At 43.1% G+C, this 12,013-nt stretch overlaps 1 protein-coding gene across 1 annotated transcript in view; it reads left to right on the forward strand.

The window, feature by feature from the left end:
- The window catches only part of TEX2 (testis expressed 2), an 89,317-nt gene that overhangs the window by 52,843 nt on the left and 24,461 nt on the right, over positions 1–12,013 (forward strand). The window contains exon 6 of the mRNA XM_079797988.1: positions 8,780–8,926. Within this exon, the coding sequence (XP_079654114.1) occupies positions 8,780–8,926 (147 nt within the window). The remainder of the gene's footprint in view (positions 1–8,779; positions 8,927–12,013) is intronic.

The following is a 12,013-nucleotide window of genomic DNA, read 5'->3' on the forward strand; positions in this document are numbered from 1 at the left end:
GAATGGGACTGAGGTCAAGGTGGTAGCCGATGGTGAGAAGGGGCTGCTTTGGGAGTATGTGTTGTAGGGGAGCTGGCTGGATTTGCTGATGAATTAGATGTGGGGTGTGAGAGAACCAGTCTGGTTTTTCACATGAGTAACTGGGTGATCAGTAGGGAAGTTCACAGAATCATTAGTAATAGAGGTCTAAAAAAAAAAATAAAAATAAAAAAAAATAAAAAAAAGTAATAGAGGTCTAATTCTTCAATGACCATTGTATTCTCAAATTCTCAGATGCCTCAGCTATGTCCAGTGCTTTTGAAGATTCACCACCAGGGTTATTTCCAAAGTGTAAAAATCTAGATATTGACTCACTGCCATCTGTGATAAGATAAATAATATAAGCTACCATATGCCAGACTTTATTAGGCTCTTTAGTACTGTAGCTTAATTTCACAGTTGCTGTGATGGAGTGTGCAAAACCTGATATGAGACCATGGCCCCAGCTGCCATTTTGGTAGGTCATTCTAAAACTGCTTGAGCCCTAGCTGGTTTGCTCAGTGGTTAGAGCGTCGGTCCTCCGAGTGAAGGGTCTCAGGGTTTGATTCTGATCAAGGGAACATGCCTTGGTTGCAGGCTCGTTCCCCAGCCCTGGCAGGGGCATGTGCAGAAGGCAACTAATCAATGTTTCTCTCTCTGTCTCTCACCTTCCCTTCCACTTTTTAAAAAATAAATGGGAAAAATATCATGGGGTGAGGATTAACAACAAAAAGCACACAAACAAACAAGCAAACAAAAATCCTTGCTTGACATAAGGCCTCCTGCCATCACTTTCCACTAATATTCTGAGACACAGCCTCCCACCTGTGGAGCATGAAGCCTGTTTTTCCATGTTCAGTTACTAAAGTGACCTCTTATAGGGACCATATGTCTGTTCTTAATGGGAAGCATTTGATACCTTCCTCTTTGTGCCTTTAGTCTTTGTTCACTTCATTGAGCTCTTCAGTGTGGAAGAGGCCTTGAGCCCTCCTCATGTACCCTACTTTATCAGGGCAAAAAAGACCATGTGCCTTTGCTGGCCCACTGCCTCTGCCCGAAGTTACCAGCGAGAGCGGGAAGTAGACTGTCCATAGGCTAGAGTGGGTTAGTATGAAACTGTTCTGGAAATGCCTGATTTATCAGTAGTGAATTCCCCTCCCCCAAACTCCCGTCCTCCCTGTGCTATCAGCTGCCTGGACTCATCAGACTCAGGGAAATAAGGGGGAGAATTGTGCACTGATGTAAGAAAATTATCTAATAAAAAGCTTGCTTTTTAAAAGAGCTCCTTAAATGAAAACAGGTTTTAGAACATTGTTTCCTCTGAACATGTTCTGTGGGAGCCCAGGGTGCTGGGAGACCCTGATGGCCAACAGCTCAGCCTCTCAACCCAGCGTTGCTGGGGTGGGGGCAGATTTCTAATACAAACCTTTCCAGTAAGCATTTATTTCCTCTTCTAAGTCTCATGCAAATCTAAAAACCACATTGTACTTTTGGGCCCCTTAGAGCAGGTAGGAATGATTTAATCTTTTCTTGATAAAGACTCAGTACAACAAACGGAAATCCAGGCCTGTCGTCATGCAAGGCTGCTGAGGTTAGAAGGCCTTTCTCCCCGAATCCAAGTCTTCCAGACTGCAAACTCTGCAGCTTTCTCTCTCGGTTGTCAGTTGGCTGGTATGGGTATGTATTTTTCTAGCTGGCTTTTCCTTGAGCACTTATCCCCATTTCCCACCCCCACTCTTATTAGTTTTGTGATTCTAATCTGCATGGGCTAGGAAACCAGAGAGCCATAATTGTGTGAACAGAGATAAGTCTTTGAAAAAAGGGCCATTGAAGAAAGCGTATGAGTTTTAGTGCTGGGCTTCTGCATCTCTTTGGTCTGCCTGAAGCATGTGTGGGTCACATCCTGGCTTTCATGATCTGGTAGTTGAGACGGTCCTGAATACAGACAGCATAGGTGTGTTTTATTTATCTATGACTGCATAACAAACAGCCCCCAAAGTGTTTACTTAAAATAATTATTTTGCTCACAAATTTGTAATTTGGTCAGACTTGACAGTGAAGGCTTCTCTCTGCTCCACACAGTGTCAGCTAGGGAGGCTGGACTGGAGGCAGAAGGGTCTGCTTACAAGATGTCTTGCTCTCATGGCTGGCAAGTAGATGCTGGTTGTTGCATGAGAGCTTAGCTAGGGTCTCGGGCCTCGGTTCTTCTCTAGGTGGCCTGAGCTTTCTTCAGCATGGTGACTAGGTTCTAAGGCAAGCGTCCCTAGAGAAAAAGCTAAGTGAATACTGTATTATCTTTTCTGACCAAGTCTCAGAAGTAAAATAATGTCACTTCCATTGTGCTGTATTAGTCAAGGCGGTCACAAATGCCCTCCCAGTTTCAAGGAGAAGGGCAGGGATTCCACCTCTTGCTGAGGGATTAGCAGATTTCTTGGAAGAGCATGTGGGATGTGAAATATCATTGCACCATTTCTGGAAAATAAGATCTGCTACAGTGTTCCTGTACTACTTTTATTGCTCTTCATGCTTTCCTTTATAAGTGATAGTTCTTTATTATTACTAGTTGCACTAATTATCTTGTTATCTATAAATGGATCATATGGTCTTCCCTGTTTTGTGTTATCAGGAGTTGAGAACCCTACAAAGTAAGTAGGAATTGAATAGAAATCAGGAAATCTTAATTGACGGAGTGATTTCCTAAAGATTTTCCTTTCCCTCCTGAAAGTTGGCTTTTCAAACATTTAAAGTCAGAAAGTGCTTCTCATATAATAAGTAAGAAATGTGAAGGCATGTATACAATTTAAAAATAAATCTTAGGAAGGATATAGACAAAGGTGCCAAGACAATTCAGTAGAGGAAAGAATAGTCTTTTCAAAAAATGGTTCTGAACAATTGGTATCCACATGCAAAAGAATGAAGTTGGACCCCTACCTCCCACCATATACAAAAGTTAACCCAAAATGAATTGTAAGCCTCAATTTAAGAGCTAAAAACTGTAAAATTCCTAGAAGAAAAAATAGGTGTAAATCTCTGTGATTTGGGGTTAGGGAAAGCCTTCTTACATAAGATACCAAAAATACACACAACCAAATAAAAAAATAGATAAATTGGACTTCATCAAAATTAAAAACTTTCGTGCTGCAAATAATAACATCAAGAAATTGAAAAGAGCCGAAACTGGTTTGGCTCAGTGGATAGAGCATCGAGCTGCGGACTCAAGGGTCCCAGGTTCGATTCCGGTCAAGGGCATGTACCTTGGTTGCGGGCACATCCCCAGTAGGGGGTGTGCAAGAGGCAGCTGATCGATGTTTCTCTCTTATTGATGTTTCTAACTCTCTATCCCTCTCTCTTCCTCTCTGTAAAAAATCAATAAAATATATTTTTTTAAAAAAGAAAGAAATTTAAAGAGCCCTAGTTGGGTTGGATCAGTGGATAGAGTGTCGGCTTGTGGACTGAAGGGTCCCCGGTTTGATTCCGGGTTTCGGGCTCGATCCCCAGAAGGCAGTGTGCAGGAGGCAGCTGATCAATGATTCTCTCTCATCATTGATGTTTCTATATCTCTCTTCCTTTCCCTTCCTCTCTGAAATCAATAAAAAATATATTTTAAAAAATTGGAAAGACAGCCCACAAAATGGAAAAAATATTTGCAAATCATATATCTGATAAGGGTCTAGTACCTAGAATATATAAGTAACTCTTACAACTCAATAATAAAAAGGTAAGTAACTCAATTAAGAAATGAACAAAAAATCTGAATAGATACTTCTCCAAAGAAGATATACAAGTAGCTGATAAGCATATGGAAAAAATACTCTGTCATTAACCATCAGGGAAATGTGAATCAAAACCATAATGAGATACCACTTCACAAACACTTGGATGCTAGTATAAAAGTCAGATAACAACAAGTATTATTGAGGATGTGGAGAAATTGGAACCCTTATACATTACTGGTAGGAATGTAAAATGCTGCAGCTGCTATGGAAAACAGTTTGTTGGTTTCTCAAAATGTTAAACAGTTATATGGCCCAGCAGTTTCACTCCTAGGTATATGTCCAAGAGATATGAAAACCTGTGTCCACACAAATACTTGTACACCAATATTCATAGCAGTAATCTTCACAATAGCCAAAAGTAGAAAATAGCTGAAGTATCCATCAATTGATAAATGGATAAAGTGTGGTATATGCATACAATAGAATAGCATTCTGAAATTTAAAGGAATGAGGTACTGCTACATGCCACAGCTTGGAAAAACCTTGAAAACATTTTACCTAGTGAAAGAAGTTAGTCACAAAAAACACATATTGTATAATTCCATTTATATGAAATGTCCAGAATAGGCAAATTCATTGAGACAAATTAGTGGTTGGTTGCCTCGGGTTGGTGTTGATGGTAGTGGTAGGGATGGAGTTGGGGAGGATTGAGGAGTGACTGCTAATGGATTCAGGGTTTCTTTGGGGAGTAATGAAAATACTCTAAAATTGGTTCACAACTCTGAATATACTAAAAACTATTTATTGTACTCTATAAATGGGTGAATTGTATGGTATGTGAATTATATCTTAATGAAGCTATACATAAAAAGGATACAAAACCATGTTAGTTAGATCCAATTTTGTCTTTTTTAAAAGTTCTATATCCTTTAAAAGAATGTGTGTGTGTGTGTACACATATATACATACATATATATATATAAAAGGAAATATAGTAAAAAATGTTTTTAAATAATTACATCTGGATAGTGGGATTATGGGTGTTTTCTATAATGACTATGCATTGTGTTTATAGCTAACAGCCCTGGGGAAGGGCCTTCATTGTACCTTCTCCTGGACCACGCAGTCCTTTGTAAAACTCTCAGTGGTACCAGATTGTATATGATCAAACCTTAGGATCAGAGGCATTAAGCTCTCTTTGTAACAAAAAAACCTGGGCTGGTCTCCTGGCCATTTGTAGTAGGAAAGGTTATACCACAAAATTAAGTAAATCTCTACTACTTTACTTTGGAGGTTAATTTTTAATAATATGTATTCCAAGAGCTACTCCGTTATGATAGTCATTTTAACCTTCAGATCATTGACCTCTCCAACTGCTTTTTGAAAGTTGCCCTTTATAAATGTACGTATGAATATAGTTGAAATGGTGAAATGGGTAGTTTTCCATTCCTTCCTACAGCCAAACAGCAATATTAGGAAACGTATGTACATTTATTCTTTAAGCTCTTTAATGTTTATGACATTCATTGGAAGTGAGTTCTTTCTAGCAGCCTGTTGAATCCAGACTTTGTTCATCAACTGCTTTGAGGCATTCTGAATGTTTTGTTGCTCTTGGATTATTCTTTGTTCTCAGTGAGTCTGGAGAGAAGCCTGAATTAGAAAAAGGAACTGTTGAAACAAAAAACAACCTGCTTGTCAGTTATTTCTGAAATTTGTTTCCACATCATATGTCTTTGGCTTGGATATAAATTGTGAAATAGCCTTTGTTTCTTGCTATTTAAAAAAATTTTTTTGTAAATCTGTTTACTGTGAATAACTAGGGTTGTAAAGAAAGGTTAATAAAGGTTAGACTCTCCCGCTTGAGAAGGGAAAGAGAAATCTATTCTCTTATGTAGCCTGCAGATCTAAGGAAGACATGCAGTACCCTATGTGGGCAGCAACTAGGCCCTACCTGAATTCCCCCAGGGAGGAAAGCATTGTCCTAGGGTGAGTGTTTGCTGAGAAGTCTACATAGCTAATCTGATGTGACTCAAAGACAGTATCCTCAAAAAGCTGGACCAGATCCCCTTAGGGGTAGAGTGCAGGTGTTCAGACAGAGAGAAAAGTTAGTCCATATAACATGTACAATTTGTGGCATGAGTGCTCACTGATCACAGACTTCCACTCCTTTGTCCAGGACCCGGTGGTAGAAAGGTCTTGGTTAATATCAAAAGACATTACTAGTACAGCACTAGAAAAGCACAGAGAGAATACTCTTCAGACATTAAAATGAGTGAGGTAGAACCATGTCTTCTGAAATAGAATGATCAACATGTATTATTTTTTAAACTGTCACCAGAAAGGGACCGGGACTAGGCAGTTTGCCCTGTCATGTGTAGGAAATATTTCACAACACCAATCCTGGTGATTTTGAGAGAACACATTTATTAAAGCTGTGGACAGTGAAACAAAGGAAAGGCTTAAGATAGAAGAGGCAAGGTCATAGCAACAGGAGTGAGCCTAGACTGGGCTGCATGGACTTAGGAAAGGAAATTACAGATACAAAAAGAGGGACCTAGGAGACAGGTTGAGGGGGTCAGCCCAGAATGAGCTGCTGCTGCTTACTGCTCCCTGCTCCCAGGTTGCAAATCTTGTGGGGAGGGGACCCTTAGAGCTTAGGAGAAAGAAAGAAAAGATGCACACCTGAGAAAAGAAGGGAGGCATAGTCATGCTCGAGAGAGTGTGCATTGGGTCTTTTGTCTTAAGGGTTTTTATATGTTTTCTAAAGGAGGGAGTTTTAGGGGAGGTCTCAGGATAGGGTCTCAACGGAATATTCAACAGCTTTCCAGGTGTGTTCTTTAATATGCTGATGCATCAAAATAAGCTTATAGGGGACTTTGGGATCATTCTCTGGTCAGCTTTACTGCTTTACTTTTGTCTTGGATTTGTCTGGCTTTAATTGGATTTTTTGTTATTTATTCCTCTGACTTCATCCAGTCTGGGGTTTGGCTTGGCACTAATGGCACTAACTGGGTCTCTGTTATCTCCCTGACATGGAGGATTTAAGCTACTTACTCTCTGGTAGGGGAGGAGAAGTGTAAACCATCTGCTCCTAACTGTCCTTGCTTGGTTAGGGAAGATAAGATCTTGCAATTTATTAGCAGGCTATTAATTGTGTGGCCTTGTTTAACTATTTGTCTCAGTTTCCCTCATTCCACATTCCACTTGTCAAGGAATTTTCTTAGCTTCTTATTCTCCTGGCTCAAAACCAGAGTTTAATTTTTTTAATGAGACTCGCCAACATTTATAAGGGAGACCTTTCAAAATACTCCAAATTTGAAGGACTCCTAGAACATAAAATATCTCCCTTCACATGCAGTAACATTAGTTGAAAATGCAAGTTAAGCCCCAGGTCCCCAAAGAGAAAGATGGCACAAGCTCTAACAAGACTAGTGGTCCGGTGGGTGCTGGGCAGTCCGATAGGCCCTGCACAAGCTCAGTGAGCAGTTCACCAGGCCAGACCCTCAGAACTCCAGGCTTCAGAAAAATCACATGTAGGTACATGCCATAGACCTTTGAAGTACTCACAAGTCATCACATCCTCAAGTGTCAAACTCATGAGCACCAAGCCCCTCTGTACTGTGCTGCTGGCCTAGGCACCCAGCTGCGACATCAGCACAGTCACAGCTGCCCACACCAGATCGCACTGGTATGAATGCACATGTACGGAGCATGGAGAGGATGAGGGTGTCTGGTGTGTGTTATGGCTGCAGGCAACCCCTGAGGGCAAGACGAATGCATTTACATAAACCATAGAAGTGAAAGGGTGAATAGTTCACAGATTTCTGCACTTCCAGTTCCTTTGGCCTTTGCTTTCCAAGGCTAATTGTTTCTATAAAGTTACAGTCTAATTAGAAACCTCAGGATAGGGAAATGTCTGTCACACCAGGAGCCAGTCACACCCCCTTCCGCCCTCCCACAGGACCCGGCAGGTGGAGATCCGGGAGAAGGAGGCTGTGAGTCAGGCTCTGCCAATAAATGAGGGGCCTCAGGCAAGGCACTGAACGGCTCCGAATCTGTTTTCTCATCCCCAAAATAGACATAAAAGTTCTGTCTTTCAAGGTTTTTGCGAGGCATAAAAAAGGGAGCCTGAGAAGGAGTCTTGTCACAGGGTCTGGCCTGGACTCAGTGGACAGCAATAGTGACAACAATGGTGACCACCACACATTACCTGCACTAACCTCCAAACCTCACCATACTGTCTTAGATGTCACTGCTGCCTCTCTCCCTTCTTCTTCACCCTCACCAAGCCGTAGTCCATAGTGTCATTAGCCTTGGAAATTGGAGACTAACCTAGGTTTGCTCTTCTACCTTGCACACTGGACGTGACAGATGTTTTAAATGGATTGTATCATTTGGAGGTGAGGCCCAGGTGGGAAGGAGCTACAGGAGTTTCACCAAATTCCTGAGAGTGACTCTCTAATCCAGGACTGGAGTTCTCAACCTCACCTGTTTGTTACATCAGTGGGAAAGATTCTAAAAATCTCGATACCCACTTAAATTAGTATGTCTGGTGTAGGACTCAGGCATCAGTGTTTTTAAGCACTCCCCTGCACCTCACCCCAGAGAATCATGAGTCACATAATCAGGAGGTTGAATGTGAGACTGAGCATTGGGAAACTCTGGGGCTGCCTGGTGAGAACCAGCCTGACAGTTACTCATCCAGAGAGCCTGAGCCAGAAGAGAGGTAGGCAGACATTTGATCAGTACCAAGTTAATTTGGCGGGGGGGGGGGGGGGGGGGCACAGCAATTTGGCTGAACTAATGGTATCCATAGAAAGACTGGTAGAAAAATAAAACAGGTGAAGAGGAGTTTTTATCTGTGATGGTGGCTTTTCTTTTTCTCTTCACTGACATAATGTGGGACTTGTAATTTATAGGGAAAAAATACGACTCATGTGGTCACCCATCTCTATAGGGAAGAACCTTCAATGACTATAAAAATAAGCACCTGTCTTGTTCTCCAGTTGCTTTCTAGCTAATTTTGGTCCCTTTTCTTTTGCCAGTTGCCAGAGGCTCTGCCCTCTGAGGAGGAAGAACAGGAAGCCTGGGTGAACGCCTTGCTTGGGAGAATGTTTTGGGACTTCTTAGGAGAGAAGTACTGGTCTGAACTGGTGTCTAAGAAAATCCAAATGAAACTCAGCAAAATAAAGGTATTCCAGTTCTTCACATTTCTTAATTTCTGGAAGTTTTGTACCATTGTATTCTCAGTGAAAGATAACTCAGTTTAAAGCATATAACATATGAGAGTAGTAAGTTCTTGTCAAACAACATATCTGGGCTGTGACCTTGACCATATGACTAATTGCATCTGAGACTTAGTGACCATTCCTGTTTACTTATTTTCTGTGTTGCCCTCCTTGTGATCCATTCTAGGTGATAATCCAGAATTCGGTTTGGGAAAATGTGAGCTCTTGTAGCTCACATTTGTCATATAGACTTTTGTTATCTCTAAGTTAACATTTAACTTAACTTAATTTAAGTTAGTATTTCCAGAGGCCACCCAGCCACACAGTCTGAGCCACACAACATGCCTCATTTCTTAAGACCTCTTTCCCAAGTCATGCTCCCTCTGCAAGCTGGGGAAGTTAGCACTGCACTCTAAATGTGTCTGGGGTTGACCTTTCCTTCTGGCCAGATGGTATTTTATTTTGGGCTCTCTCTTTGCTGAAGAAACAGTCCTGATGCTGATTTAGACCCACTTGGAAGTGAGTTTAAAACTGCATAAGTACTCCTCATGGTTGCCACCGAATGACTTAATTTAGTATCACCTTTGGTAACCAAGAGACCTTGTTTAGGTGATTTAGAAGTACGTTTTTGACCCAGCAAAGACCTAGCCAAGGAAGAGTTACTGTGGCCCCCAGATCTTCACTGAGAGGTAGCACAGTCAGCAAATTAAGTCAGTGGATCTTTGGGGTCAAAATACCTTTGAGCAGCAGAAACAGATGGATCCTTTCCCTAGAAAAAAAGCACAGTGACAGAATCTTGCCCATGACCTCAGAAAGTTCAAGGACTCCATGTTAGGAGACTGAGCTAAGTGAAACTGCAGTGGAAAGAAAACATGGGCATGGAAGAGCTTGGATTGATTTTTGGGTAATGAACAAGCTCTGTCTTGCTTCCTGAGCCTCCGGTGAAGAGGAGAGGCTGCCTCCTAAGCTGGAAGAGCAGATTTTGAGGCTGAATTCAGGACAGGGATTTGGGAGCTCTCTGTTTGTGTTCTTCAGGTGGATTGAGGATTGAACCCACCTTGCTAACCAGGTCCATGGAGGGAGCAGGAAGCGACAATGACCCTCCCATGTTTAGAGATGAGAGGCCCACAGCCAGCCTGGAGCTCACTCACCCTTCTTGGATTTGGGAAGTGGTGGAGGGCTTGAGTTCCTGGGCTGGCACTTCTCTTTCCCCAGAGACTGTTGTGGGCCCTTCCCTGAGCTGGGGGCCTGGCGGGGTGCAGCAGAAAGCAGGGCATGCCTGCACTCCAGACGGGACCCTGCTCTCCCTGTGACACACATTCCAAAACAATGGAGGGGGCAGTGTCCCGCGCTTCTCTCTGGAGTCGGAGGTCCCCTTGGTGAAAAACAGTGAGTTCCCTCATCCCAGAGGAAGTGAGGGAAAGTCTTTTATTTTCATTTTCTCCCTTTGCTCATCATGTGAGCTTCTGCAGTTCACAAACTGACACTCCCTTTGGTTTTGTGAGGTCGGAAGTGCCTGGAGGGTTAGGATGGAGAAAGGGGGCCTAGATCCAGCGGCGCCAGCCGTTCAGAGGCAGGGGCAGTACTCAGTCCATCGCTGGCCTCAATGCCTCCACTCTGACCTCAGCTGCCACCCATGAAGTGCCCTGTCGACCAGAGGGGACCTTACCCTGTCAGTGGAATAAACAGAATGGCAGCAAGTTATTATCTAAATTCTGAACCTACCAGCTCCCCTGCCAAAGGAACTCGTTAGTATCACCAATATTCAGATATCCCTGGAAGAGTTATTCCTCAATATAGTGAGTTTTGATTAATGGCTAGTCAAGAGCCAGAATGGCTGGAGGAGCCTGAGCTGTCCCCTGTGGCAATGACCCTTGCGTACTGGTAGCCCTTGAAGGCCTGACATTCGGAGAACTCTTTGCTGGCCTTGCCCTGCAGTCTCAGATTGTCAGCCGTGCACATGATAATGACTTGTTTTGAAAGAGCAGCCTTGTGTTTATATGGTGAACGGTGGGTTTAAAACAAGCTGATTTTCTGCCCCAACAGCAAGTAAACTCTTGGCCTTGGCCAGCTGCTCTAACACCACCATGGGGCTCTCAATATTTAGGGGCCTCTGCTATTACTGCATATAGCTGCTAACATGCCACCCACCCACCCGAGAAGGTCCCATACACCTGCACGCCAGTCCCCCGTTTAGGAGGATAAAGAACATGCAGTGAGTTTCTGTCACACTGTGGTGCCCTTTGGGTGAGCAGAAGAGAGGTTCTGGTTGGAAAGAGCAGGAGGAGTGGCCTTTCTTTGCCTTCCCTGCAGGGGAGGAAGGAGGCTGCTCCAGGGCCTGGACGCCAGAGTGTTGATTCAGATCAGAGATCTGAACAAGGAGGGGCTGGGGGGTGAGAATCTTAGAATTGGGTACTCAGGTAAGTAAGTAGGTTACCAGACCCTGGTGATGATCCCCCTCCCCATTCTACTTACTGGTAATGAGAGCCACCACACCCTGCCCAGTCTTTCTCCTCCAGTCCCCTCCTCATGCTTAGGTCCTTCCAGAACTGCAGGGTGTAGGATGGGATGGGGTGGGAGGTTGGACAGGCCATGAGGAAGGACAGCATGTTCCTGTCTCTGTATTTGCTCCTCTGGCTCAGTGTTGGACCCCTGTTCCCATAGAAACCCAGCATGCTCCTGACATGTGGGTATTAGAATGACAATAATAGACTAAAAGCATGGGGGCAGGCAAGGGTCCAAGATTTTGAATACATTCTTGCCAAGCAGCATTCTGTAGGCTGATTGGGAGGTCAGGGACCATATAACATTAATGCTTTGGAAAAAGCTTTTCCAAACACAGAAACCACCAATTCAGAAATGTACATTTGAATACTGTCTCTAGTCCTGCTTTGGCCATCACAGACTTCATAACCTCTTTCCATTAACCCCTCCCCACCTGCAGAATATCAGAGATGAAGTTCTCTGACTGGTGAATCCTTAAAGTGTGTAAGTTTCTCTGCAGAGAGACAGCTGAGGAGGTCCAGTCAAAATAGGCATAAATTCATGCCT

The sequence above is a fragment of the Cnephaeus nilssonii genome (assembly GCF_951640355.1).
Source record: "Cnephaeus nilssonii genome assembly, chromosome: 19".
NCBI lineage: Eukaryota > Metazoa > Chordata > Mammalia > Chiroptera > Vespertilionidae > Cnephaeus > Cnephaeus nilssonii.